General features: G+C 45.4%; 1 protein-coding gene across 2 annotated transcripts in view; it reads right to left on the minus strand.

The window, feature by feature from the left end:
- The window catches only part of PGAP2 (post-GPI attachment to proteins 2), a 61,486-nt gene extending 35,408 nt beyond the window's left edge, over window positions 1–26,078 (minus strand). The window contains exons 1-3 of one of the 2 annotated variants that reach the window (XM_033947646.1): window positions 25,779–26,078; window positions 22,297–22,501; window positions 15,696–15,948 (exon numbers count right to left, since the gene is read on the minus strand). In XM_033947646.1, coding sequence (XP_033803537.1) covers window positions 15,696–15,948; window positions 22,297–22,461 — 418 coding nt within the window. In that variant the 5' untranslated portion in view covers window positions 22,462–22,501; window positions 25,779–26,078. The remainder of the gene's footprint in view (window positions 1–15,695; window positions 15,949–22,296; window positions 22,502–25,778) is intronic. The other variant, XM_033947645.1, reaches the window with a different exon arrangement.
- Between the last annotated feature and the right edge of the window lie 863 nt (window positions 26,079–26,941).

A 26,941-nucleotide genomic window follows, 5' to 3' on the forward strand; every position in this document is an offset into this window, starting at 1 on the left:
ACATGCATTCTGCTCTCTAGTTACATCTAGGGGAGGTGAGAGGGACAGCCATCTAGCGAGTCGTGACAAGAAGTGGGAAAGCCATGCGTGACAGATTGCTGATGAGAACTAGAAGCAGCAGCAGGAGGAAGACCAGGCCACACAGTCCTACAAAATGAATACATTCTCCAATTTCCCAATTAATCAGGACTCAGATTTAAATTTTGGGCAATCAGAACAGGAGATTTCAAACAGTTCCAGGGCAGAATTCGAAATGAGTGCATCTGGTGCAATTTATGACTTTCCCTTCCAGAATAAAATTAAACCCTTGAGCAACAAAAGCATAATCTAATCTTTGGTTTATATACCGGGTCATCTCCCAATGGAGCTCGACTCAGTTCACATATAATTAAGACTAAGAGTACATAGTAGAAAACACAGGAGAAGGAAGAACTAATTATAAACTAAAGTACATAAGAAAATCATAACTGTAATAGTATCATTTCATTGAGGCTGTAGTTAAACCATTTCAAAATTGCGAGAACAACAAAGTTTTCAGGAATTTAAGAAATAATTGCAGCTGGCCTAAAAGCCTAATGGAGTCAGGAAGTTCATCCAGATCTCTACAAACTTGAAAACAAAAGATCGACTGAGCTTCCCAGCAGATTTAATTCCCTTAAAGGAAGGGAAAGCTAACGTATATCTTTGTGTGTTTCTCAAATGGAAAAGTCTAAGGGGACAAAAGGATCAAATATTCCATACAGAAGCATTTAAACTGGATCCTAAAGCGAACTGGGAGCCAGTGAAGCTTTATCAACAAAGGGGAAACATGATTAGAGAATGACACGGTGACGGTTTACCCGCGGCCACCGCATTTAAGCCGCGGGTCACCGCCGAAAACGGGGAAGAAAACTAGCAGTCGCTGCGGTGACGGGGACAAGGCCATTCACCGACCGCGGAAACGGTGAACAGGTTTGTCCCCGCGGGCCAATGTACCCCCTTCTAGGAACCGCTATTTACCGCCCGACGCCCGATTCACCCCCCCAGCAGGACCGCTCGCACCCCCACCCCGAACGACCGCTCGCACGCGCTCCCACCCGCACCCGCGATCGGAGCAAGAGGGAGCCCAAGCCCTCTTGCCCGGCCGACTCCCCGACGTCCGATACATCCCCCCCCCGGCAGGACCACTCGCACCCCCACCCCGAAGGACCGCCGACTTCCCGACAATATCGGGCCAGAAGGGAGCCCAAACCCTCCTGGCCACGGCGACCCCCTAACCCCACCCCGCACTACATTACGGGCAGGAGGGATCCCAGGCCCTCCTGCCCTCGACGCAAACCCCCCTCCCCCCCAACGACCGCCCCCCCCCAAGAACCTCCGACCGCCCCCCCAGCCGACCCGCGACCCCCCTGGCGACCCCCACGACCCCCCCACCCCCCTTCCCCGTACCTTTGGTAGTTGGCCGGACAGACGGGAGCCAAACCCGCCTGTCCGGCAGGCAGCCAACGAAGGAATGAGGCCGGATTGGCCCATCCATCCTAAAGCTCCGCCTACTGGTGGGGCCTAAGGCGCGTGGGCCAATCAGAATAGGCCCTGGAGCCTTAGGTCCCACCTGGGGGCGCGGCCTGAGGCACATGGGCCCAACCTGACCATGTGCCTTAGGCCGCGCCCCCAGGTGGGACCTAAGGCTCCAGGGCCTATTCTGATTGGCCCACGCGCCTTAGGCCCCACCAGTAGGCGGAGCTTTAGGATGGATGGGCCAATCCGGCCTCATTCCTTCGTTGGCTGCCTGCCGGACAGGCGGTTTTGGCTCCCGTCTGTCCGGCCAACTACCAAAGGTACGGGTAAGGGGGGTGGGGGGGTCGTGGGGGTCGCCAGGGGGGTCGCGGGTCAGCTGGGGGGGGCGGTCGTTGGGGGGAGGGGGGTTTGCGTCGAGGGCAGGAGGGCTGCAGTGCAGAACATAAGCCTTTCATTAAGACAATCCTGGTTCGCTTTTCCAAGTTAAAACAATTAGAAAAATATTTCTGGAGTGCTGTAATAAATTAAAATTAATAGTGCTCAGAACCCCCAAGGTAATTTCAGGCATCATTTTGAAGCTGGGGGGGGCGGTCGTTGGGGGGAGGGGGGCATCAGGCTTTCAGGATGGGGACAGACCTTCAAGGGGGGACAGTGCAGGGAAGTCAGGGAATTTATATTAATTAATTTTTTCTCTGCGTGTTTTGTTTTTGTATAGTTATTAACTAATATTTAACTAAGTTTTAAAGTTTTAAAGAATGTTTCCTTTATACGTAAATAAAGAAAAGTGAATGGGATTGCAGTGGCGGTGACGGGGCGGTGAATGGGGTGGCAGTGGCGGTGACGGGGCGGTGAAGAGGATGGTGAGACGGGGACGGGGCGGTGACGGGGATGGTGAGACGGGGACGGGGCGGTGACGGGGATGGTGAGACGGGGACGGGGCGGTGACGGGGACCAATTTTTTCACCGTGTCATTCTCTAAACATGATCATACTTTTGTTTTCCAAAAATGAGCTTAGCTGCAATATTGATGGGCAGCTGGGATTATTAGTCCCTAATAACCATCTTATGTCAAAAACTCCTAATTAGTAGCCCAAAATTGAATTAGTCTTTTTAAAACAAGTTTTTAATGAATATAATCAATCACTACCACCAACTTGTTGAAAAAGTGTTTGTGTGATCAGAATATTGTGCTTATAAACAGAGAAGACAAACTGTTAGTTGAATTTGAACAAAGGATGCAGTGATGAAATAACAATCCAGAGGCCACAGAAAAATCATTAACAGCCAAGGATGCCCAATACCTTTATAGAGCAGAGATCAAAGCTCTTGTTCTGTGCTGCAAAACTGCACAGGAGGCAGCAGATGGGACAGTGGAGATGGGTCAGTATGAAAGATTAGGTTCTTACCTCTGCTAATCTTCTTTTTTGTAAATCTACACTTTATTGCGGGACCAGTGAGCTATTTCTCTCCACCCGCCAGGGTCTGTAGAAAGCCTCAAAACTTCAGAAGCTTTTTCTGCATTACTTGAAAACTAAACTACAAATCTACTTCTCAAAGCAACCACTGAGGTCCCAAGAAAAAAAACGACTGACCATACCTCCTGGCCGCTCCCTTAAAACTGAAACAGCCCGCAAAAGCCCCTACACACATTCCCCCCATCTGTTAAAACACTAGATGGTCTCTGGAGCTTCAGGAAGGCCATGAAAACCTTCCTCTTCACAAACCCAGCGCCTTAAGGACATGCACCCAGAAATGCCATCAGAGTCAATGCACCTACGCCACCTACTCTCACCAGATGCTGCTTAGTGTATATGTTTTACTCTCATGTCTACATTGTAAATTATTCAGTCCGTTCATGCAAGAAATTGTCTTACTAGTGTGCCTCACTCCATTTTAACTTCCTTTATTCAGAATTTTATAATTTTCATAGATCCTCAGAGGGCCACCACGCACTCAATTGTGTTTCATAGTGCGGGGCTTTATGCACCCTTTCGTCACTGGACCTAAGTTTTAAGTTTAGTGTAACATACGTTTTAATGTTGTGACTAAAGTATAGGTATACTAAAAGTACTTAGCTTTTTTGGTTGACGCTAGTCGGGAGGGTAGAAACAATAGTATCCAACATGTTTCGCCCGTCTGTCTCACAGGGCTTTATCAAGGCTCCCTCTCCCTAAAAAGGTTTATAAATAAATAGCGTGACCGCCATTTCGTCGATGACGCAGTGGTTGGTGAATGTGGTTACTTAACGGTAAGGAATGATAAGTTTTAAATATACACAGGATGATAAATATAGGTTATACGGTTAAGGTATAGATACTTAGGAAACCTGTATATGACACTATTTATTTATAACCCTTTTTAGGGAGAGGGAGCCTTGATAAAGCCCTGTGAGACAGACGGGCGAAACATGTTGGATACTATTGTTTCTACCTTCCCGACTAGCGTCAACCAAAAAAGCTAAGTCACAACATTAAAACGTATGTTACACTAAACTTAAAACTTAGGTCCAGTGACGAAAGGGTGCATAAAGCCCCGCACTATGAAACACAATTGAGTGCGTGGATCTATGAAAATTATAAAATTCTGAATAAAGGAAGTTAAAATGGAGTGAGGCACACTAGTAAGACAATTTCTTGCATGAACGGACTGAATTATGCAATAGCCTCCATTTAGGAAAATTAAGTGCTGAGATTTTCATTACATTGTAAATTATGCCATCTCTGTCCTGTCTCGATTATATTGTAGATGTGCTTTGTAACCCGTTCTGGGCTCCTTTGGGAGGACAGGCTAAATAATTGAATGAATAAATAAATAGAAGTAGAACCAAAATGCACTGACAGAAGAAGGCACCCTAACTGGTTACCCCCCAAACTGAGTGCTAACCCTATTCTGATGGCACTCTAATAAAATCTGGACAGAAATACAACTTAACGGTATTTGTAAAGACAGACAATCGATGAACCAATAAGTATAGGGTGGGTTCCCGGAATAAAGTGTGGATTTACAAGAAAGAAGATTAACAGAGGTAAGAATCTAATCTTTCGCTCTTGTACAATCCCACTTTATTCCGGGACCAGAGGGACGTAACAGAGCAGTCCCGAAAATTCAGGGTGGGACTGATGAGCCTGCTGCCAACACAGAGGCACAAAAAGCAGCATCCTGCTTGGCCGCCACATCGATCCTGTAAAACTTGGTGAATGTATGCAAGGAGGACCAGGTAGCGGCTCTGCAAATCTCATCCAGAGAAACAGCCGACAACTCTGCCCAAGAGGAGGAAAACCCATCTGGCTGAAGGAGCCTGGACCCCGAGAGGCTTTCTCTACAGTCTCCATCCAAAAAAGGCTCAAAAAGGATGGAGACCGTAGAGAAAACCTGGTCCCTATTCAAGGGCGCGGTGCAAGAAGCACAAAACCTGTACATCCCCAGGTTTAGGAAAGGGTAAAAAACAAACAAAAAAAAAACGAACAAAAGACCCGGCATGGATAACAAATGAAGTGAAGAAAGCGATAGGTGACAAGAAAAAATCGTTCCGAAAATGGAAAAAGGACCAAAACGGGGAAAACTGGAAGGAACACAAAAAACACCAAAAAGAATGTCACCGAGTGGTTAGGAAAACAAAAAGAGAATACGAAGAGAGGCTGGCTGGGGAAGCAAGAAACTTTAAAACGTTCTTCAGATACGTTAAAGGGAAGCAACTGGCGAGGGAGGAAATAGGACTGTTGGATGATGGAGACAAAAAGGGAGTGGTAAAGGAGGAAAAAGAGGTAGCAGACAGGTTAAACAAGTTCTTCTCGTCAGTCTTCATGAGCGAGGACACATCCAATGTACCAGAACCCGAAGAGATCATAAGTGGAGACCAAGAAAAAAACTGTCGAAATTAGAGGTAAGCCATGAGGATGTCCTCAAACAGATAGATAGATTGAAGAGTGACAAATCCACCCAAGGGTACTAAAAGAACTAAGAAACGAGATAGCGGAAACACTCTGACAAATTTGTAACCTATCCTTGAAAACTGGGGAGATCCCGGAGGACTGGAAAATAGCAAATATCACACCTATCTTCAAAAAGGGATCGAGGGGTGACCCGGGGAACTACAGGCCAGTAAGCTTGACTTCAGTTCCAGGCAAGATGGTAGAAGCACTGATAAGACTGCATCTGTGAGCACATAGAAAAAAATGGACAACTGAAAGCGAGCCAGCATGGCTTCTGCAAGGGAAGATCGTACCAAACGAACTTACTGCACTTCTTTGAAGGGATAAACAGCCAGATGGACAAATGGGAACCCATAGACATCATTTATCTCGACTTCCAAAAAGCCTTTGACAAGGTACCTCATGAGCGGCTACTTAGGAAGCTGTGGAACCACGGGGTGGAAGGGGACATATACAGATGGATTAAGCACTGGTTGGCAGGGAGAAAGCAAAGGGTTGGTGTGAAGGGCCACTACTTGGACTGGAGGAAGGTCACGAGTGGTGTTCCGCAGGGGTCAGTGCTCAGACCGCTGCTGTTCAATGTATTTATAAATGACCTAGAAACGAGGACAAAGTTATAAAATTTGCGGATGACACGAAACTCTGTAGCAGGGTTAGAACTGTGGAAGATTGTGAAGACCTACAAAGGGACCTAAACAAACTGGAAGAGTGGGCAAATAAATGGCAAATGAGCTTCAATATAGAGAAATGCAAGGACATGCATATAGGGAAAAAGAACCCAATGTTCAGCTCCAAAATGGGGGGGATCAGTGCTAGGGGAAAGTACCCTTGAAAAAGACTTGGGTGTGCTTGTGGACACAACAATGAAATCAACGGCACAATGTGCAGCAGCCTCAAAGAAAGCGAACAGAATGCTGGGTATTATTAAGAAGGGTATTTTAGTAAATTTCAGAAAATCTGGGGACCATTAACTGATTTTCCCATGATAAGATATTTGATTAGGGGGGAAATGGGTGGGCTTTACTTGTTGTTATTTCATAATACAGGACTATTTGAATAGTTTTACAGTAATGACACTTTTATGTATTATTGAGTAGGGAGGGAGGGGAGGTTATTCTATTTAATAAGAATAATTTAAATATTAGATTTCTTACATAATTTTTAAAATATTACAGAATATTAATTTGTTATGAAATGTTATACTTAAAGCATATATGAGAGTTAATCAAGTGTGTATCTTTAAGTTCATATGAGTTTAACTGCTACACTTGTTGTAACATGCAAAAATGAATAAAGAATTTAAAACATAAAAAAAAGAAGGGTATTACAACAAGGACGAAGGAAGTCATCATGCTGCTGTATCGTGCGATGGTGCGCCCGCATCTGGAGTACTGTGTCCAATATTGGTCACCGTACCTCAAGAAAGACATGGCGATACTTGAGAGGGTTCAGAGAAGAGCGACGAAAATGATAAAAGGCATGGAAAACCTTTCATACGCAGACAGGTTAGAAAGGCTGGGGCTCTTCTCCCTGGAAAAGCAGAGACTAAGAGGAGACATGATAGAGACCTTCAAGATCATGAAGGGCTTAGAGAATGTAGAAAGGGACAGATTCTTTAGCCTACTGGGAACCACTAGAACAAGGGGGCACTCAGAGAAATTGAAAGGGGACAGGTTTAGAACCAATGCTAGGAAGTTCTTTTTCACTCAGAGGGTGGTGGACACCTGGAATGCGCTCCCGGAGGTTGTGATAGGACAGAGTACACTACCGGGTTTCAAAGAAGGATTGGATAAATTCCTGAAGGATAGGGGGATTGAGGGATACAGATAGAGGTAGAGATAGGTTATGAAAGGGTATAGATAGAAGGACAAGGGGGATTAAATGATTTAGACAAGCATCACCTTACAGGTCATGGACCTGATGGGCCGCCGTGGGAGCGGACTGCTGGGCGCGATGGACCTCTGGTCTGACCCAGCAGAGGCAACTTCTTATGTTCTTTCCGACCACCACATAAACTGTGGAAATGGCCATGCGAATCCACCTGGAAATGGTAGCCATTCAAGCTGGCTTCCCTCTGCGGGCAAGACCCGCCAAGACAAACAGATGGTCAGAGAGGCGAAAACTCATTGGTGACCTCCAGATACCACAATAAACTGTGCACATCCAAGGACCGCAACACCCAATCCAGAAAAAGCAAACACAGGAAGCCAGACTTCCTGATTCACATGAATCACTTTGGGAAGAAAGGAAGGAACAGTATGCGGCATCACCGTGGAATCTGTAATCCACAGAAAAGGAACCCTGCAGGAGAGGACCTGTAGCTCCAAAACTCTGTGGGCTGAGGAAACAGCCACCAGGAAGATCGTCTTGAGCGCGAGATCCATCAGAGAAACTTTTCCTAGAGGCACATACTGAGGGCGAGCAAGATAGCAAATAACCAGTTTAAGGCTCCAGTTTGGACAGGGAAAGCGCAAGGGAGGCCTGAGCTACAATGCTCCCCACAGAAAATGAACCACATCTGGACAGACTGCCAATGTGCCCCTCAGGGAAGGAAGGCCCATACCCAAAAGCCAGCAATCTGTACCCAGAGCAAAGCTACTGCTAGACCTTTCAGGCCATCTTGCAGAAACTCCAGGGCCCAAGGAATCAATGGAAAAGAAGGGTCCACTGGCCTTAGGACGCACTAAGCCTGGTAACACCTCCAAACCTTCGCATAGGCCGCCACTGTGGACGTCCGATTGCTGTGAAGCAATGTGGTGGCCACCTCTGAAGAATAGCCCCGGCTAGTCAAGGCCGTGCGCTCAAGAGCCATGCTGTAAGACCAAAGCGGTCTGGATCTAGCATCGCAATCGGACCCTGTGTGAGAAGGCAAGACTGACAAGGGAGCCTGAGCCCCCAAACTTGCTGGAGCAAAACCAAGTCAGCATGCCATGGCCGTCTCGGCTAATTGGGTACCACGAGAATCACCAGACCCTCGTGGACCACTGTGCACCTCAACAGACGCTCTATCATGGGCCACAGAGGGAAAACATAAAGAAGACCTTCCTGGGGCCAGGGATGAACCATAGCATCCAGGCCTCTGCTTCCAGCCTCTCGCCAATGACTGAAGAAACGATCAGCTTTCTTGTTGGCCGTCATGAGGTTGAATGTGGGACACCCCCAATGATCCACTATGCAAATGAATACTCTTTTAGAGAGTGACCACTCTCCAGGGTCTAGTGTCTGACAACTGAGAAAGCCTGCTTGGATGTTGTCCACTCCTGTCACATGTGCCACGAGGCATCACTCCGCCCACCAAAAGAGCAGCTGAGCCTCCACGTTCAGAGAGGGACTCTTCGTGCCCCCACCCCCAACAATTGACGCAAGCCACCACTGTGGCATTGTCCAAGAATACATGGACGGCTCGATGACGGAAACAATTCTCGAAGAGGAGAAGGGCCAGCTTAATCGCCCGCAGTTCCAGGCAATTGATCGACCACTTGTGCTCTGAGTTCGCTCACCGACCCTGAACAGGGACAGACATGCACACTGCTCCCCATCCTTTGAGATTCATATCTGTCAACAAAATCACCTAGTCCAAGACCCGGAGCGGAAGACCCTGGGTCAATGAGAGAGGACGCAACCACCATGCTAGACTGTTGCGTGTCACTGTCAATCAGGGCAGGGGTGCATGTAACTGGTCCTGTTGTGCAGGGCTCCTGCAGCGGATGCAGGTGGGCTTTGGCCCAAGGAACCACATTGATCAATGCCACCAAGGTCCCCAGAACCCCAGAAGCTGTTGGGACCGGAGTGGCCAGAAGGTCCCTGATAACCTGCTGTAACCTCTCCTGACGGGACACGGGCAGAGACACCTTGTTCTGACCCATGTGAAATCGAACTCCCGATACTCCAAATCATGGGTGGGCTCAAGGTGACTCTTTGTGAAATTGATCACCCAACACGGACGTTGCAGCAACGGTACCACCTGATGGACAGCCTGATGCTCTTCAGACAAAGAGGGCACTCTGATCAACCAGTCGTCCAGATACAGGGGAACCAGAACACCCATGAAGCGCAGATGGGCCGTCACCACCACCATCACTTTAGTGAAGGTCTGGGGTGCAGTCGCCAACCCAAAGGTCAGTGCCGCAAACTGGAAATGTCACCCCGGAATATGGAATCGCAGGTACTTCCAGTGGTCCGGAAAAATAGGAATATGAAGATCCGCCTCAGTCATATACAGGGAGGCTAGAAACTCCCCTGGTGCCACTGATGAGATCACAAAATAAAACACGAGCAGAAAAGATGAGCTCCTACAGCCTGGCTTTGTAGGAAGAAAAGACTGGTGAGAATGCTCAGGGAGGAGGGAAAAAGCCTCTGAAGGTTTGAGGCTTCCTACAGACCCTGGCGGGTGAAGGGAAATAACCCACTGGTCCCGGAATAAAATGGGATTGTACAAGAACTACACGTTAGCCATCATGACTGCTGATGGTGCAGCTTAGCTTACCACAACTTCAACAGGAGGCAGTAAGTACAGCTGCGCTATCAGCCGCCAAATGTCAAGCAATTCTGAGGTCGCCCCCCCCCCTCCCAAATCCCAACCTCACTAATTCTAAACACACAATCCTCACCCTCTGGGACCTATTCAGGAGAGTCCCACACGATAACGATCCCAGAACATTAGTACTAATACTGCAGAACAGGTACAAGATCCTTTATCTAAAATTCCGAAAATGGAAAAGCTCCAAACACCAAAGTAGTTGATTTCTCTCTGATACCAAGGCAGATGTTCCTCCTGTTCTCAGAAAAGGTCCATCTTTTGCTGATTTAACAAACCTATGGATTTTGTACCTGTACCACTGCTATATTGACTCCTAGCACTGAGGGGAAGCTGCGATGGCTCTTGGGAGGAATCTGAAAGCTACGCTCAGGAGCATACGGCCACCTCATTACATGGCTGGGCTGAGAGCATGGGCCATGTGTGCTATGAGCCCAGGAATGTTAACGTCACAGTCAGGCATTAGCTCTATGCCTTGTGCGGAAAATGCAAGACAGAGGCAAGATCCTCCCCCCCCCTGCATTTATCGCAAGGGATTTGCAATCATTTCATGTTAATTTTTGCATTTCATGTGCCAAAGCAGAAGCTACTGCGCTTTAGTAAAAAAATATTTTTTGCTTAACAGATAACCAATGATGTGATTTTTAAAGTTGAAAATTTATTATAAAGACCTATGAGAATCTCTTATAGAACCATAGTCGGTCTAAAATGTCTCCCTGGTGCCCAAGGTCTTCTAGAACAGCGTTTCTTAACACACAGTACGCATATCCTTGGTGGTTGCGGGAACACAGCACTGGCTACTGCCAAGGATAATTCTTGTCCGCCCTTCGAAGCTTCTTCCAGCCCTTCAGAGGAAAGCCTTCCGGGTCAGTGGGGGGGGGGGGAAGGATTCCCAGTTACCTCCTTCAGCAGCACTTGTTGGGAGGACGGGACGCGCAGGCATCACCCACTGTAAATAGCTGACCCAGAAACCTTCTCTGTTACTTCAGAGCTGTCTACCTCAATCTCTTGTCAGAAAGCATGAAAAGCAGGCGTCTCTTCTCACATTGAGTTGAAGCAGCCAATCCAGATTTAAACAATTGCTCACGCGTAAAACAGGCACGGTGTAAAACCTGAAATAGACGTTCCCATAATCTGGCGCTCACCGAAAGAGTGGGAATACGTTTAATAAGACAACCCACATCTAAATCCTGCAGGTGGAATACAAGCTCCAGACCCCACTTAATACACAAGAGCTTCCAGGATTTCCCTGTGCCCGACTAACTCCCACACACTTGTGAAGTACCAATGTCTGCTCTATTCAGCAGGGATTGTTTCTTCCCTGTTTAATGTACAGCACTGCGTACATCTAGCATCGCTATAGAAATAAGTAGTAGCGTAGGCGTTGGAAATTGCGGGTAGTACTGTAACAAGACCAACGGGGATTCTGTAGGGATAGATAGAAACATAGAAACATAGAAAGATGACAGCAGAAAAGGGCTATAGCCCATCAAGTCTGCCCACTCTACTGACCCATCCTCTTAAGTCTATACCTAGTGACCAATTCTTCAGATCGACCCTCGTAGGGATCCCACATAGGCATCCCATTTATTCTTAAAGTCCAACATGCTGGTGGCCTCGATCACCTGCACCGGAAGCTTATTCCAACGGTCAACCACTCTTTCTGTGAAGAAATACTTCCTGATGTCGCCATGAAATTTCCCGCCCCTGAGTTTGAGCCGAGGGTCCTTTGAGAAAGAAGATATCATCTTCCACCTCGATACGTCCTGTGATGTATTTAAATGCCTCAATCATGTCTCCCCTCTCCCTACGTTCCTCTAGAGTGTAGAGCTGTAATTTGTTTAGTCTCACTTCGTACGAGAGACCCTTGAGCCCTGAGATCATCCTGGTGGCCATCCGCTGAACCGATTCGACTCTGAGCACATCTTTACGGTAATGTGGCCTCCAGAATTGTATACAGTATTCCAGATGAGGTCTCACCATGGTTTTGTACAATGGCACCTCCGAGGCCACAGTGGTGTACCTAAGCAGGCAGCACTCTCATAGGAGCAGCATCTCGCTACTTGGCCAGCTACATCCCCCCCCCCCCCCCAAACTGCATGTCTACCTCAATCTCTTGTAAAAGAACAGTGCCGCCCTGCCACTAGCCCCAGCATCTTCTCTCCACAGGGGCTTGCCCTCTCTGACAACTTCCTGTTTCCACTGGGGCTGGGGAAGGGAGAGGAGATGGATTCAGGAGGGAAATATATCAGATTTGTGAGGAACAGGGAGAGATGGACTTGGAGAACAGAGGGAGCACAGAGAGGGCAAGATGGACATGGGGAGAAGGCAGAGGGGGTAGAAGGGGTGAAAGGAAGAGAGGGAGAGATGGCAGCGGAAGGGGCAAAATGGGGGGGGGGGGGGTGGAGAGAGCAAAATAGGGAAAGAGATTCCAGGGAGGGAGAGATGGATTACGACTCAGGGAGAACAGAGGAGGGAGACAAGTGATGGACACAGAACAGCAGAAATGAGAGATACTGGACTTGTTGGAGGGAGAGAGAAAAAAAAAGAGGAGGGAAATACTGGGTTACAAGGGTGGAGTAAGCGACAAGGAGGAGAGGAGACGCTAGAAATGGAGGATCCATGTGGGAGAGTTGTCAAGGAGATGAGTGAGCAGAATAATGAGTATACGAGAGTAGAAATGTGATAATGGAAAGCAGATAAAGGGAATAAGAGAATGAGAAATGTGAAAGCTAGGGGATAAGAGGAGATAGAAAGTTGATTACACAAAAAGTGAAAAGGAATAGAGTAAAGCAATGTTCTCTCCAAGCTGCATGGCCGCAAACCTTTTGATAGCAGGCCACGTAGCAAGCGCACCAGGACCTCTGGTCATACTCTGCTGCTGCCTTTGGGTTTGTGAACTAAAGTGCAGCTGGAAAGAAAGAGGAGGAGACCTACTTGGATGCCTTAGAGCCAGCCAGAACACAGGTACAAACCCTTAGGACACAGAAGGGAGGGAGAGAGGCATGCTGAGACAGAAGGAAGACAGGAGGGAGAGAAACAGATGTCGATATGGGGAGGGAGTAGAAAGGGAGAATTGTTGAGCATGGGTGTGAGTGAGAGGGAAAAGAATGGTGTACATGGGGAAAGGAAAAAAGAGAAGAATTGTTGAACATGGTGGTGGAAGAGGAGTGAGGTAGAGAGAAGAGAGGGAGAAAAGTTGGATGTGGTGGTGGAAAGGAATGCAAGAGGAAGGACTGTTGGACATGGCGGTAGAGGGAGAGATGTGGCGTGGTGCTGGAGAGGGGTGATAGGAGGAGAAATGTTTGGCATGGGGCTAAAGAGGGAGAAATGATGGTTGTGGCAGTAGAGGGAGTTGGAGAGATGCACTCTGGATCCCTCTCTCTCTCTCTTTCCCCACTCCCTTTGCAGCAAGAGAGAGAGAGACATTGCACATGGGGGTGGAGGAGAGAGGAGAAATGCTATGCAGGTGTTGGGAGGAGAAAAAGCATGTTTTGTGTAGTTCAATTTTGTGGATACCATTATGTGCTGTTAATAAGATTATATTGTGCATATATGAAAAATGAATGGAAGAAATTGCATTAAAATTAGTACTGTCATTATGGGGGAGGGGTCTGAGGCAGAGCTTGGGCAAGGTCTAGGGCGGAGCTTTTGCCCCCTCCCCCCCTTTCAAGCAAAAAAGTGTTCCGCTGCCTATGTAGTATGAGAAATTTACAACCAATGGAGGTAGTGCATGCAAATTTCTCTCATGCAAATTCACTGAGAGTATTCTAAAACCTTGACTGGGTTGAGAATGTTTGCCCTAGAGCAGGGGGGTCAGCAATCTTTTTTAAAGCACAAAAACAAAACTTCGGGTACTTACAGATAAAGAAAACCAATTTAACGAGACTTTTGACACTGTATTTCTGCACAGAGCTGTTGCATGTCCATTTCTTCCTCTCCCCATGCACCATCTCTCCCTCCCTCCAACCCCCAATGTCCATTTCTCCCTCTCTCACCATTTTCAATCCTCCTGCAACATATTTCCTTCCCCTCCAATCCCACTCACAAATATTATGCTCTTTCTTGCTTCAGCGGGTCAGCGGCGATTCCTAGAGCTGCCTGCCACTAGAAGAAAGGAGGGACAGTGGCGATACGATACAGACATTTAAATACTTAAAAACTACGAATATGTAAACTAATCTTTTTCAGAGATGGGGAGGGTGCAGGGTGGGAGACTCAGGAGCAATGTCAGGAAATATTTTTTCCCACAAAACGGGTGGTACATGCCTGGAATGCCGGTCCCATGGGAGGTTTTCTGATGACAAAAACAGAGATAGAATTCAATGATAAACACAAAGGAAAAGGGAAAGATAATGGGACTTGTATACCGCCTTTTTTTGTGGTTACACATTCAAAGCAGTTCACATATATACAGGTACTTATTTTGTATCCAGAATAATGGAGGATTAAGTGACTTACCCAGGGTCATAGAGAAAAGGGAAGGAACCTAATTACAGCTCAACTTAAATGTTCTCATAACTGGAGTGAGCTTTGATGACGGCTTCAGAGATTGGGAAGTAAGACCAATACTGGGCAAACTTCTACACTCTGGGTCTCGTAAATGGGGGAGAAAAACCCCCTGATCAGGTTTTGACCACTCCAGTAGTTGAGATGTTGATACTGGTCTATGACCCAAAATTGGTTAGAGATTGAGACAGATCAATTAAGTAGATCCTGTGTAGAGTGCCAGATTTAACTATGGCCATCTTCTTGGGAAGATTGGATGGACCGGAGAGAGATATGATAAAAGATATTTAAATACCACCACTGCAGTCTCTCTCAACTGAAGGGAAGCTCTGGAGCAAGGAGGCATAGGATGAAGGTGAAAGGGGATAGACTCAGGAGGAACTTTTTTTTAATGGAACATATGAAGATGCATAGAATGGCCTCAAGATGTGGATTGTGTCTGAATTTAAAAACAACAAAGAAAACCACCATAGGACAAGCGCGGAAGATCTCCAAGGAAGAGGAAGGCATGGTAGAATTTAGTGATTGGTATCAATGTGCAGATTAGATAGGCTACAGAGTTGTGCGTGCCTTAATTTTCTCTGTTTTGTGAACCCCAAGCCCATCACCTGCACCTGAAACCGTTTTTATTTTGAATTGCGAAGCTTTAAGCAGCTCCCTTGTAAATTTTTCCACCTTCCCATTTCTCAGACATAGCTATTTCCCTTCAGTGTGGTCAACCTCCACTATATTGCTATGTCGTCAGAAATATCATCTCAAAATCATCAGATGGCCTGTGTGAGACTGCCCTAAACATGGCGGCTCTTGCAGCAACAAGAATTTCACCTTCAACTAAAGAGTAAACGCTGCACAGTGGCTTAGATTAGTACCTGAGAAAAGTATTTTGGGTGTGCAAAATTGCAAATCTTGCACACCCAAAATATAGAGTTGCGATTTGCACATTTATAGTTTTATGGAGGATCAATGATTAGAACATGGTTGCTTTAGCTAACAGCTATTCTAGCAACCTATCTGAGATCCTTTCTCCAAAACTCTTGGGGCTGATTTATTAAAAAATGATTTAAAAAAATCTAAATTATGTATTTTTTACTATTTTCATGATTTTTGGGAAATTAACAAGATCCACTTCTGGTTTTATATTTTGCACTTTGGATTGTGGTATCTAAAATCACTTTTTACTAGCAAGCTTTCAGCCAGGAGAACACATGTCCTGTACTTACTATAGTTTTCTGATGATGACACATACGTCAGCAGGAGGAGACAGAGATTCTCTACCACATTCAAGATGAAGTTCAGGCAACACCGCCGCTGGTAGGCAGGATGTGGACAAGATGTGGCATGATAGTGGTTCCAGTAGGCCACTGCAACTAGGAAGCGTGGAGCAGAGTGTAGGCCAATGCAGAAGCGCCAGACATAGCGCTGGGGTGTCCCACCTCCAATGGAAGCACTGATGGAGGGCAGGTAATTTGGAACCTAAAATGTAAAGGAAGAAAGCTGTAGGCAGGGTCTCTAACAGCCATTACAGGTGCCTCCTTAGCTTATGATGGCAGATAAAGACCCCAGCTGTGTCTTCTACCCTACCACATGATTTCTTTTCCAGCCTCCTCCTTCCAGCTCATAAATTAATGAGCCTTTATCTGCTGTCATTTGTTAACTCTGGGGCACAACCTTTCTCAAATGAAAATGTTCCCCCCCTCACACCAAAACTGGCAAGTCCATGGCTGTCAGGACTAAACTGAAGGGATTGCTGCTCCACTCCAAGCCTATCTGAATTATCATGTATAATTCTGAAGACTGCACCTTCTAAAGATATATCGGATGGAATCGATCCAGAAGGTGGCTACTAAACCATTCAGTGATCTTCACCAATGTAAGTGGATAGACCTAAAGACCAGAATATAAAAACATGATGCCACATAAAGGCCAAATGGCCCAGCCAGTCTGCCCATCCGCAGTAACCATTATTTCTGCCTCTCTCTAAGAGATCCCACGTGCCTATCCCAGTCTCTGTTTCCACCACTTCTTCCGGGATACTGTCTCCATGCATCTACCACCCTTTCCGTAAAAAAGTATTTCCTTAGATTAATCCTGAGCCTGTCACCTCTTAACTTCATCCTATGCCTTCTCATTGCAGTTTCCTTTCAAATGAAAGAGACTCGACTCATGCGCATTTACACCACGTAGGTATTTAAACATCTATCGTATCTCCCCTCTACGGCCTTTCCTCCGAAGTATACAGATTGAGATCTTTAAGTCTGTCCCCATACGCCTTATCACGAAGACCACACACCATTTTCGTAGCCTTGCTCTGGACCGACTCCATCCTTTCTATATCTTTTTGAAGGTGTGGCCTCCAGAATTGTACACGATATTCTAAATGAGGTCTCACCAGAGTCTTATACTGAGGTATCAATACCTCCTTTTTCCTACTGCCGCCATACTTCTCCCTATGCAACCTAGCATCCTTCTAGCTTTCACTGTCACCTTTTTAACCTGTTTGGCCACCAGAAGATCATCACATACAATCACACCCAAGTCCCGCTCTTCCGTTGTACACACAAGTTCTTCATTCCCTAAACTGTACTGTTCCTTCTGGTTTTTGCAACCCAAATGCATGACCTTGCATTTTTTAGCATTAAATTTTAACTGCCATATTTCAGACCATTCTTCAAGCTTCAGACCATTCTTCAAGCTTCACCAGGTCTTTCTTCATGCTATTCACACCATCCAGCGTGCCTACTCTATTGCAGAATTTGGTATCATCCGCAAAGAGGCAAATCTTACCTGACATCCCTTCAGCAATATTGCTTATAAAAATGTTAAAAAGAACAGAACCTTGAGGCACACCACTGTAACATCCCTTTCCTCAGAGCGATTTCCATTGACCACTACTCTCTGTCATCTTCTACTCAACTAGTTCTTGATCCAGCAATTCTCTGGTCACCCAGTCAAAGAAATTGATCATATTTGTCTAACAAGACCTATCTCTAGTGAATCCATGTTGCCTCTGGTCCAGTAATCCACAGGATTCCAGAAACTTCACCATTCTCTGTTTTAAAAGTGTTTCCATTAATTTGCTTACCACAGAAGTCAGACTTACCGGCCTGTAAATCCCTACTTTTTCCTTGCTTCCACTCCCAACTCTAGAGAAGCATTGAAAAGGTCAGTCAGCGGAGCCACCAGAACTCCCCTAAGTTCCTTCAGGACCCTCGGATGTACATCATCCAGCCCCATTGCTTTGTCTACCTTTAATTTAGTAGCTCCCCACAAACACAAACCTCTGAAAATCGAACCACCCACTCTCCAGCATCTATTCCCCCAGGCTGCACCAATATGCCAGCTCTCACAGACCCTCATCACCCGCCGCCTAGCAAGATACAAATTACATCTGGGCTCTGTCCCCCCATGACCGCAATTTCATTCACCAGGGATTCATCAGCGGTTTATGCCCATCAGGGTTGCCTGCTTATTTTGCTGTAAATATATACCAACATTAAAAACAAAAGTAGAACAGGCCTAACTTCCTTCTTCTTCACTTTTCTCCTCAATTGTAGAGGTCCTTCTGGGGGAAGGGAATGTGGGAACAGGACAGAAGTACTAACCACCTCTAGCAGAGTCCCTGTGGGACTCCTGCCGTGAAGCCAACACAAGCCAAAGCCTATTGGCCAAGACTTGGGGCTGTGGATGACAAAGACCCCTCCAAGCTTAATAAAGGCAAAATTCCACAAACTGATCCCCAAGAGCTGACAACCACCATGGGACCTGACCATCAGACCTAGTGCCCTGGGGAATCCTGCTGCACCAATCAAATCGATACTGTCAAGTTTCAAGTTTTATTTAAAATTTGATTTGATCGCAATATTGTGACCCAGTACGATTAACATATATAAAAACAGGGTTATAGGCAAAGAAATTCCAACAAGCTCCAGGCTGCACCACTCTGTATAGGGTGGCATATGATCATTTTTATGCACTTGTCCTAATCCCCTTCTACAGTTTTGGGTGGAATTTGTTGTGTCACATATATAAAATTAAAAAAAAACAATATCTATACAGAAAGGGGAATTTCAAAAAATTTCAAGATGTGTGGGGGCCATTAACAAATTACTGCAATGAATAGATTTCATTTTTCCCTGAATGGTATAAGCTCAAGATAGGGGGAGGGGGATAACTTAAAAGTTGTTTATAAATAGGAAGAAAGATAAGAAAGTATTCATTAAATGATATAAATGTTTATTATATGATATGAAAAGGGTGGGAGGGAGGGAGGTAAACTCTATAATTTGATTATTGTTGATCATTAAGTGTTTTATATAAGTTTAAATGATTGTACTTGTTGATACACTTATTGTAAGTTTGAAAAATGAATAAAGAATTTATATTTATATTAAAAAAATTAATTTAGAGGAGGTCTTTTATTGAAGTAATCAAATAAATAACTAACTTGCTAGTCACATACACAAGGAGAGACACCAGCTGAGGGGGGAGATAGGATTGAAGTCTACAAAATCCTGAGTGGAGTAGAACGGGTACAAGTGGATCGATTTTTCACTCCATCAAAAATTACAAGGATTAGGGGACACTCGATGAAGTTATAGAGAAATTCTTTTAAAACCAATAGGAGGAAATTTTTTCACTAGTTAAGCTCTGGAAAGCGTTGCCAGAGGTTGTGGTAAGAGCGGATAGCGTAGCTGGTTTTAAGAAAGGTTTGGACAAGTTCGTGGAGGAAAAGCCCATAGTCTGTTATTGAGAAAGACATGGGGGAAGCCACTGCTTGCCCTGGATCGGTAGCTGGAATGTGGCTACTCCTTGGGTCTTGGCCAGGTACTAGGGACCTGGATTGACCACCGTGAGAATGGGCTACTGGGCTTGATGGACCATTGGTCTGACCCAGTAAGGCTAGTCTTCGGTTCTTATGCAGGACCCATTTATCCACTCCTACTCTAGCTAATACTCAAGCACCCCTTGACCTCATTTGCAATTTCTTTAGCTCCCTTATTTCCTTATCTCTCTCTATTTCCATCCCTGCTTACACCCTGTGCTATTAAAATGTTTTATGGGCTGTGCCATACTATGTGTGTGAATATTTTTACTGCTGTAATTGTCTCATACTTAGGTTTGACTTGTTCTTGCTGTACAGTGCCTTGAATGTATTCCTTCAAAAAGGTGGTAAATAAATTCTAATAAATAACTTGTCAGTCTGGACTGGTCTTGTACAATGCAAGAAAAGAAAGACCTAACCAAATATTTTGCAAGGGGAACTGCTTCATGGACTGCTGATTCTCCCGATTTACTCTCATCTTTCAAAAAGGCAGCCACTGCTTGCCCTGGATTGGTAGCTTTTAATGTTGCTACTAGTGACCTGGATTGGCTACCATGAGAACAGGCTACTGGGCTTGATGGACTATTGTTATTTCACTCAGTTAATCTCTTCCCTCCCACTGGGTTCATCTATTATTGCTAGTGTTACTAGACAAACACATTGCTGCTGTACATTAAACACTCAAGAGACAGTTCCTTCTCAGTAGAGCTTATAATCTAATTAAAACAGACAAACAGGACAAGTAGGAGACACAAGTGAGCTCAAGTTACTCCAGTTTTTAAAAAGTGTAAACTGGATTAGGGAATGGTCAGAAATTAGATAGATGTCTAATCTAAAGTGGTTGGGATATGGGTTATATCTCAGCCAGGACCATCTTTGATTTAAATCTTGTGCTAGAGCCTTTGCAGTCAGGGCTTAGTACTGAGAAAAGAGCTAATGGACAAAAAGTGCAAAGGTTTGGATGAAGGGGAATCACAGACCACGTTAGGGCATGGAGTTTTGTGGCTGCAGATGAAAAGGATGCTAAGGAATATTTCCTTATGAGATTATATTCTGGGTGGCAATATTATACTAAGCAATCTTGCAGCTTCTTAGAACTAAGGTTTGTCTTGGAGGGAAAGGAATCGGCTTCACTCCTAAGCCAGGGCACGTGGAGTATGATCTCAGCCTGTCAAATTTATTGGCAGTGCTTGGTGTCAAACAGAGCTTCTTTCTGGATTTCACAAGGTTTGTCTTAGTGACAAGTGAATCTTTCCTTCCTCCTAGGGCTTTAATACACAGGTAAAATGCACTCCATCCTGATGCTAAAGTCAAGTCATGGGACAGATCCATTTTGAGAGGAGCCATTCCTACTAGTTTGTTTTGTGGGAGCATTTGGAAAGAATATTACTTATATGATTACAGAGTTTTTTTTCCCCTGAAGTAGCCTTGTAAGGTGAAACAGAAGTGCTTTCTGTAAGGATGAAAGAATTATTGCTGCTATTTAAGATAAGTTTTTCCAACTTTTCACATTCTTTATTAAGATATTGAAATTGTTACACTCTTTTACCTGGCTGGTTTTATGCAGATTGGTTTTCTGCTCATACATAATGAATAAGACAAAAAATGAATTTTGAAAACTAAGTTTTTGAATTGAATGAAAGTCTTTAAATATTTATGTATGGAGTTGTTTTTTTTCAAACCAGTAATGATACAGGTGGCTTAGGGCACCTGTCTAGTCCCAGCTGCCTGTGTATGTGGTTTGTTTTTCTCCATTTTTGTATTTATCATTTTTTGTCCTTTTTGTTTTTTTGATTTGGTATGAATGAAGTTCTTCTACTAAACTAACTGTACAGGGCGTTTTTTCTGATATATTTTTGACAGATCCATGCCAGCCTTTTCAAGAATTAAGACAATTTCAGACCTTTTATGATATGTTAATACTGAATGAGAATGAGGACATAAGAAAAGCCATGAGGAGTAAGACCAAGGTCCACTGAATCCAGCAGATGCCAACATTTCATCTATTTCTCACAGCTCAATCAAGTCTACCCGGCTAATCATTTTGCATGGATTTTTCCTCTTAGAACCTGTCCAAATCTCTTGAATCCCACTAGATACCTGTCTTGACCACATCCTCTGGCAACAGATTCCACAACTTAACCATATGCTGCATGAAAGAAAAACCCTTCTAAAATGTGTTCTCTCTTTATAATTTATACTCCGCATATCCTACAATTCTAGGCAGATTACAAATTATTCAGGTACTCAAACATTTTCCTCTAACTGTCCCAGCGGGCTCCCACTCTAACTAATATTTTGGGGCAATGGGGATTAAGTGACTTGCCCAGGGTCACAAGCAGTGCAGGATTTGAACCTCAGGGTGCCAAGGTTGTAGCTCTAACCACAGCACCACACCCTCCCACATGCTTCTTTATCTGCTGGTCACTAGTTTAATGGAGTGTCATCTGATAGATTAAGTAACTGTTCTTTCTTTAGCCGTTACACCCTGCTCATGATTTTATAAACTTGTTTTACATCTCCCTCAGTCATCTTTTCTCTAAGCTAAGGAGCTTAACTAAAGGAGATTCTGTCTTTAGGATTGTAACTGACATCTCTACATTCCATTCCTTCCCTCCCCCATTTCTCATCCCAAGTGCCAAAGTCCTGCCCCCTTCCCCACTCCCTAAATTTTACACCAGTCAGCCAGTCTCATTTTCTTCCGTGCATTCCAATGGCTGAACGGGTGTGAAATTGGATACCTTGCAAGCCTTCCTTCTCCTCATCTTAAAATTGTATGCAAAATTCTATAAATAATACACCACTGAGGAAAAGTGAAAGACAATGAAAGCAAAAGTTACATGCCAGGTTCATGAGGTCTTCAGAGAAATGTTGAAACTTAATAGATTTAGAATATTTCTCAAGTCCTCAAGAGACACATCTCCAATACCACAAAGAAGTTGTGCTTGATCCCTTCACCGAGATTTCTGGGGAGGATGCTGAAGGCTGACGCAGCTTACCCCACAATGAGTGGCTGTTGTTTCCGTGAAGTGGAACACCAGAGACCAACCTACACAAAAGAGGAAGCCGAAGAGCGGACAGCAAACAGTTCCTACTGCAAAGGTGGTGAAGCGTAGTCGGAAGAGGACCCCATCACGATCCATAGGCACTGGTAATTCAAACATCCTGGTGATGCAGGCAGGGGATGTGAAATCAGTAGCAAATCTATAAAAAAGAACAACCACCAGTTAGCCATGGACAAACAGCTTATAGGCTGAGCTTGAGCAACTTACTGAAGGTCACATATCAGGATGTCCAAAGTAGTTGACAGTCTAATACTGTAAGTTTAGTTCCATATTCAAAGGCAAGTAAAGCAGCAGGAAGCAAAATCTGGTCACATCACCCTAAGATGCATGTGTCAAACACAAGGCCCGCAGGCCAAATCTGGTCTGCCCTCCATGCACCTGACACTATACTCTCCAGAAACCTCCTTGAGTCCGAACTCCCCACCTACCACCTTCCTGCCATTGAAATTTTAAACCTTCGGCCAGCCAACGCGAAGCCAGCTTCCCGCCGTCACCTGCCCCAGAAGTGTTCTTTCTGCAGTGTCCTGCCTACGCAGGAAGAGTAAGTGATGAAGAAAGAACACTTCCAGGGCAGGCCGATGGCGGGAGGCTGGCTTTGCATCAGCTACCCGAAGGCTTTAAATTTAAGCAGCAGGGGAGTCGGAAACTTGGAACTGTCCTACCATAGGATCCAGCTGAGAGGGGAGGGCTGGGGTTGGGAATGAGGGAAGGCTGCGGCTGAAGGGGGGGGGATTGGGAAAGCAAGAAGGACATATGCTGCACGGGCTGAGAAGGGTTGGGAAGGACAGAGGCTGCACAGGCTGGGGGTTAGGAAGGGAGGGAAAGATGCTGCTGGTGGGCAACGGAAGAGAAAAAGAAAATTATTGGACATGGGCATGTGAAATGGGAGGGAGAGATGGTATACATGGGGAAGAAGGAGAATTGTTGGACATGATAGTGGTGGAGAGGAGGGAGGGAGGGAGAAATTTTACACTGGGAGGGAGTGAAATGACTCAAAGAAGGGAGAGCTGTCAGATTCTGGAGAGGGGTGATGGAAGGAAAGACGAGAGAGATGCCAGACCACGGAAAAGAAGGGGAGAGAGATGCCAGACCACGGAATAGAAGGGGAGAGAGATGCTAGATCAAAGAATAGAAGGGGAGAGGGAGATGCCAGACCAAAGAATAGAAGGGGAGAGGGAGATGCCAGACTGCAGAAAGGAGAGGAGAGAAGGAGAGAGATAATACACCTTGGGAAGGAGAGAGAGATGCCAGGCTTTGGGAAGGAAAGGAGAAAGATGCCTGACCATATGAGGGGGGAAGGGGGAAGAGAGTTGTCTGACCATGGGAGAGGGATGAGATGCTGCACAGGAATGGAGGGGAAGGGGAGATGAGAAGCAGATGGTACACAGTGATAGGTGTGTCAGGGAAGAGATAAGAAGAAATGCTTCTTATGGATAGATGGGAATAAGGGAGAAGAAAGAAGGAGGAGATGGTACACATGGATAGATGGGAAAGGAAGACATGGAAAAGTAGATAGATTTTAAGAAGAAAGCAGAAAAATGGAAGAAAGTTGAATGTTAAAAGTTAATACTAAAGATCGATGTATGGCAGAAAGTGGAGAGAAAAACAGCGAATGGATAAGGTGACCCTGGATACACAGTTAAGAGCACAGACAGAAGGAAGTGCAGCCAGAGACTGGGAAAGGTGGTTTGAAAACAAAAATCACCAGACAACAAAGGTAGGGGAAATTATTTTATTTTCAGTTTAGTGATTGAATTGTGTTAGTTTTGAGAAATGGCATCTGCATTCTATATTTTGCAGATGAATTTATTTCTATTTCTCTGGGGGTTGTACTGCATGAGGAGTCTTAAATCTTAGGGTTTTATTTATATATTAGTACTTTTAGTTTTTGGTCCCGTATTTGCATAGAGGTTATCTATGTTCTGGTAGGAATGAATGTTGAGAAGAATACAGTGTCCTTTGTGTAGTTTAATTTTGTGGTCAATCATTATGTGCTGTTAATAAGATTATATTGTGTGTTTATATGACAAATGAATGGAAAATATTGTAATAATATTAGTGCTATTAAGGTGGAAGGGTCTGGGGCAGAGCTTGTAGGGGTCCCCCCCCCTACAAAAAAGCGTTCTGCTGCCTATGTGTAGATTCACAGGGATCTCCTCAAAGTCCCTCCTTGAGGACCGCAATCCAGTCGGGTTTTCAGGATTTCCCCAATGAATATGCATTGAAAGCAGTGCATGCACATAGATCTCATGCATATTCATTGGTGAAATCCTGAAAACCTGACTGGATTGCGGCCCTCAAAGAGGGACTTTGAGACCCCTGGTGTAGAATGAGTATTTGAATAAAATTGGGATTAAGTATGGTAACATCTATGAGGTGAAAATATCCAGGTGAATCGCTGGACTGGTGTCTCAGGGTGAGGAAGCATCTATACTTCTACTAAGACTAAGTATCTTAATAAAAAAATTCTGCACCATGACTTATAGCCTGTGTTTTAGATTTAAGTCCCTTATGTGATTGAGTTTGACACCCCTGCCCTCAGACTAGCACAAACTTTCTGCTTCTCTCACTTTCACAGAACAAAGATTTTTAGAATTTAACAAGCAACCCCACCCTAGAACAGGAAGAGCTTAGATCAGACATGGGCAACTCCGGTCCTCAAGGGCTGGAATCCAATCGGGTTTTCATGATTTCCCCAATTAACATGTATTGAGAGCAGCGCATACAAATAGATCTCATGCATATTCATGCAAAATCCTGAAAACCCAATTGGATTCTGGCCCTCGAGGACCGGAGTTGCCCACATTTGGCTTAGATCAATAATCTAAGCAACACGATATCATCAGTTAGAGAGCTTGGTTTGTTTGGCCCCACCAACCACACAGGTGCTCCTCTACCCCTGTTCTACGTCAACCTTATGATGCCAACAAAGGATGCACAGTTTCCCCCCCCCCCCAACACACACACACACACAACAATATCTGAATATTAACATGCTGGTATTTCTAGCCTACAAAGAGGGAGAGTTGGATAGAAGTCAGACAGGGTTCTTGGCTTCACCCATAGTCCTATAGGCCATCCCAAGCCAATAGAGTTTTCAGGCTATCCGCCATGAACATGCATGACCAAGACAGTGCAGTCAAAACCCCACTGGCTGGACTTGGTTGACAACCACTGCCATATAACCATGGTAACCAGAACATTGTACTGGAAAGTGTAAGAGGTTGGAGGGAAGCTCACATGGGGTTATTTAAGGCAATACTTGCTCACTTTAGAGCTCAGAGTCAGGAAAGCAAATGAGACAGATCAAAACCTTTCAAAGGCTCAGAAGGAAAAGCCGTGTGACAGCTAAGGGTGGGCCGGGTGGGCCCAGGCCCGCTCAGGGTACCTCCCAGCAAGAAAACAAACCTCCTTACCGATAACATCCTCCGGAGCCGCTTCCTTAGCCCCCCGAACGCTGCCTCCGAGAGGGCAACAGAGCCACTTTCAAATGCACGGACAGAGGCAGCTGGAGACGCCAGAAGGAGGCTCGAAACGCACCGACGGACAAACTACTGGGTCACCAGAGTGAGGCTCGGAACGCAGCGGCGAGAGGCTATTGGAGCACTAGAACGAGGCTGCACGTTTGGAATGCACAGAGCCGAGGCTATTGGTGCATCAGAAGGAGACTTGAAACCCTGACAGACAAGCTAGTGCAGTGCTTTTGGCTGAGAGAGGCTCTTGCGATGACACTAAAGTTACTGGAGAGCTAGGAGGCAGCTTTTTTAACTTATTGGGGAGAGGCTATTGGAGCACTAGAATGAGGCTTGGAAGGCACAACCCACAGGCCTGTCAGGTTTTTAGGATAGCCCTAATGAATATGCATGAGAAAGATCTGCATATAATGGAGGTGCCAGTCATGCAAATCTGCCCCATGCATATTCATTAGGGCTGTCCTTAAAACCCGACGGGCCTGGGGGTCCTCCAGGACTGCTTTAGATAATATTAGGGGAGTTATGATTCAAGTCTACAAAATCCTGAGTGGAGTGGATCGATTTTTCACTTGTCAAAAATTACAAAGACTAGGAAACACTCGATGAAACTGCAGGGAAAGCACAGTTACTGACCGTAACAGGTGTTTTCCAGGGACAGCAGGCAGCTATTCTCACGTATGGGTGACATCACCGACAGAGCCCTGGTATGCACCACTTTAAAAGTGCATCACAACTTTAAGTCTTTAGAAAGTTCGCGATAGCCCAAACCATGCATGCGCGAGTGCCTTCCTGCTCAATGTGGTTGCGCAGTCCCTCAGTTAAGATAAGCCAGCTTAGAAGCCAACCCGGGGAGGAGGGTGGGTTGTGAGAATATCTGCCTGCTGCCCCTGGATAACACCTGTTATGGTAAGTAACTGTGCTTTATCCCAGGCCAAGCAGGCAGCATATTCACACGTATGGGTAACCTCAAGCTAACAGAACGGGGTGGTGGAAGAGTTGGCCTTTTAAGAAAATAGTAGTGAGAAGTGAATGTATGAAATGAGGAACAGGTGGCAGCTTTACAGATTTCCTCAATGGAAGTAGATCTGAGAAAAGCCACAGAAGCT

The sequence above is a fragment of the Geotrypetes seraphini genome, chromosome 6 (genome assembly GCF_902459505.1).
Source record: "Geotrypetes seraphini chromosome 6, aGeoSer1.1, whole genome shotgun sequence".
NCBI classification, from domain to species: Eukaryota; Metazoa; Chordata; class Amphibia; order Gymnophiona; family Dermophiidae; genus Geotrypetes; species Geotrypetes seraphini.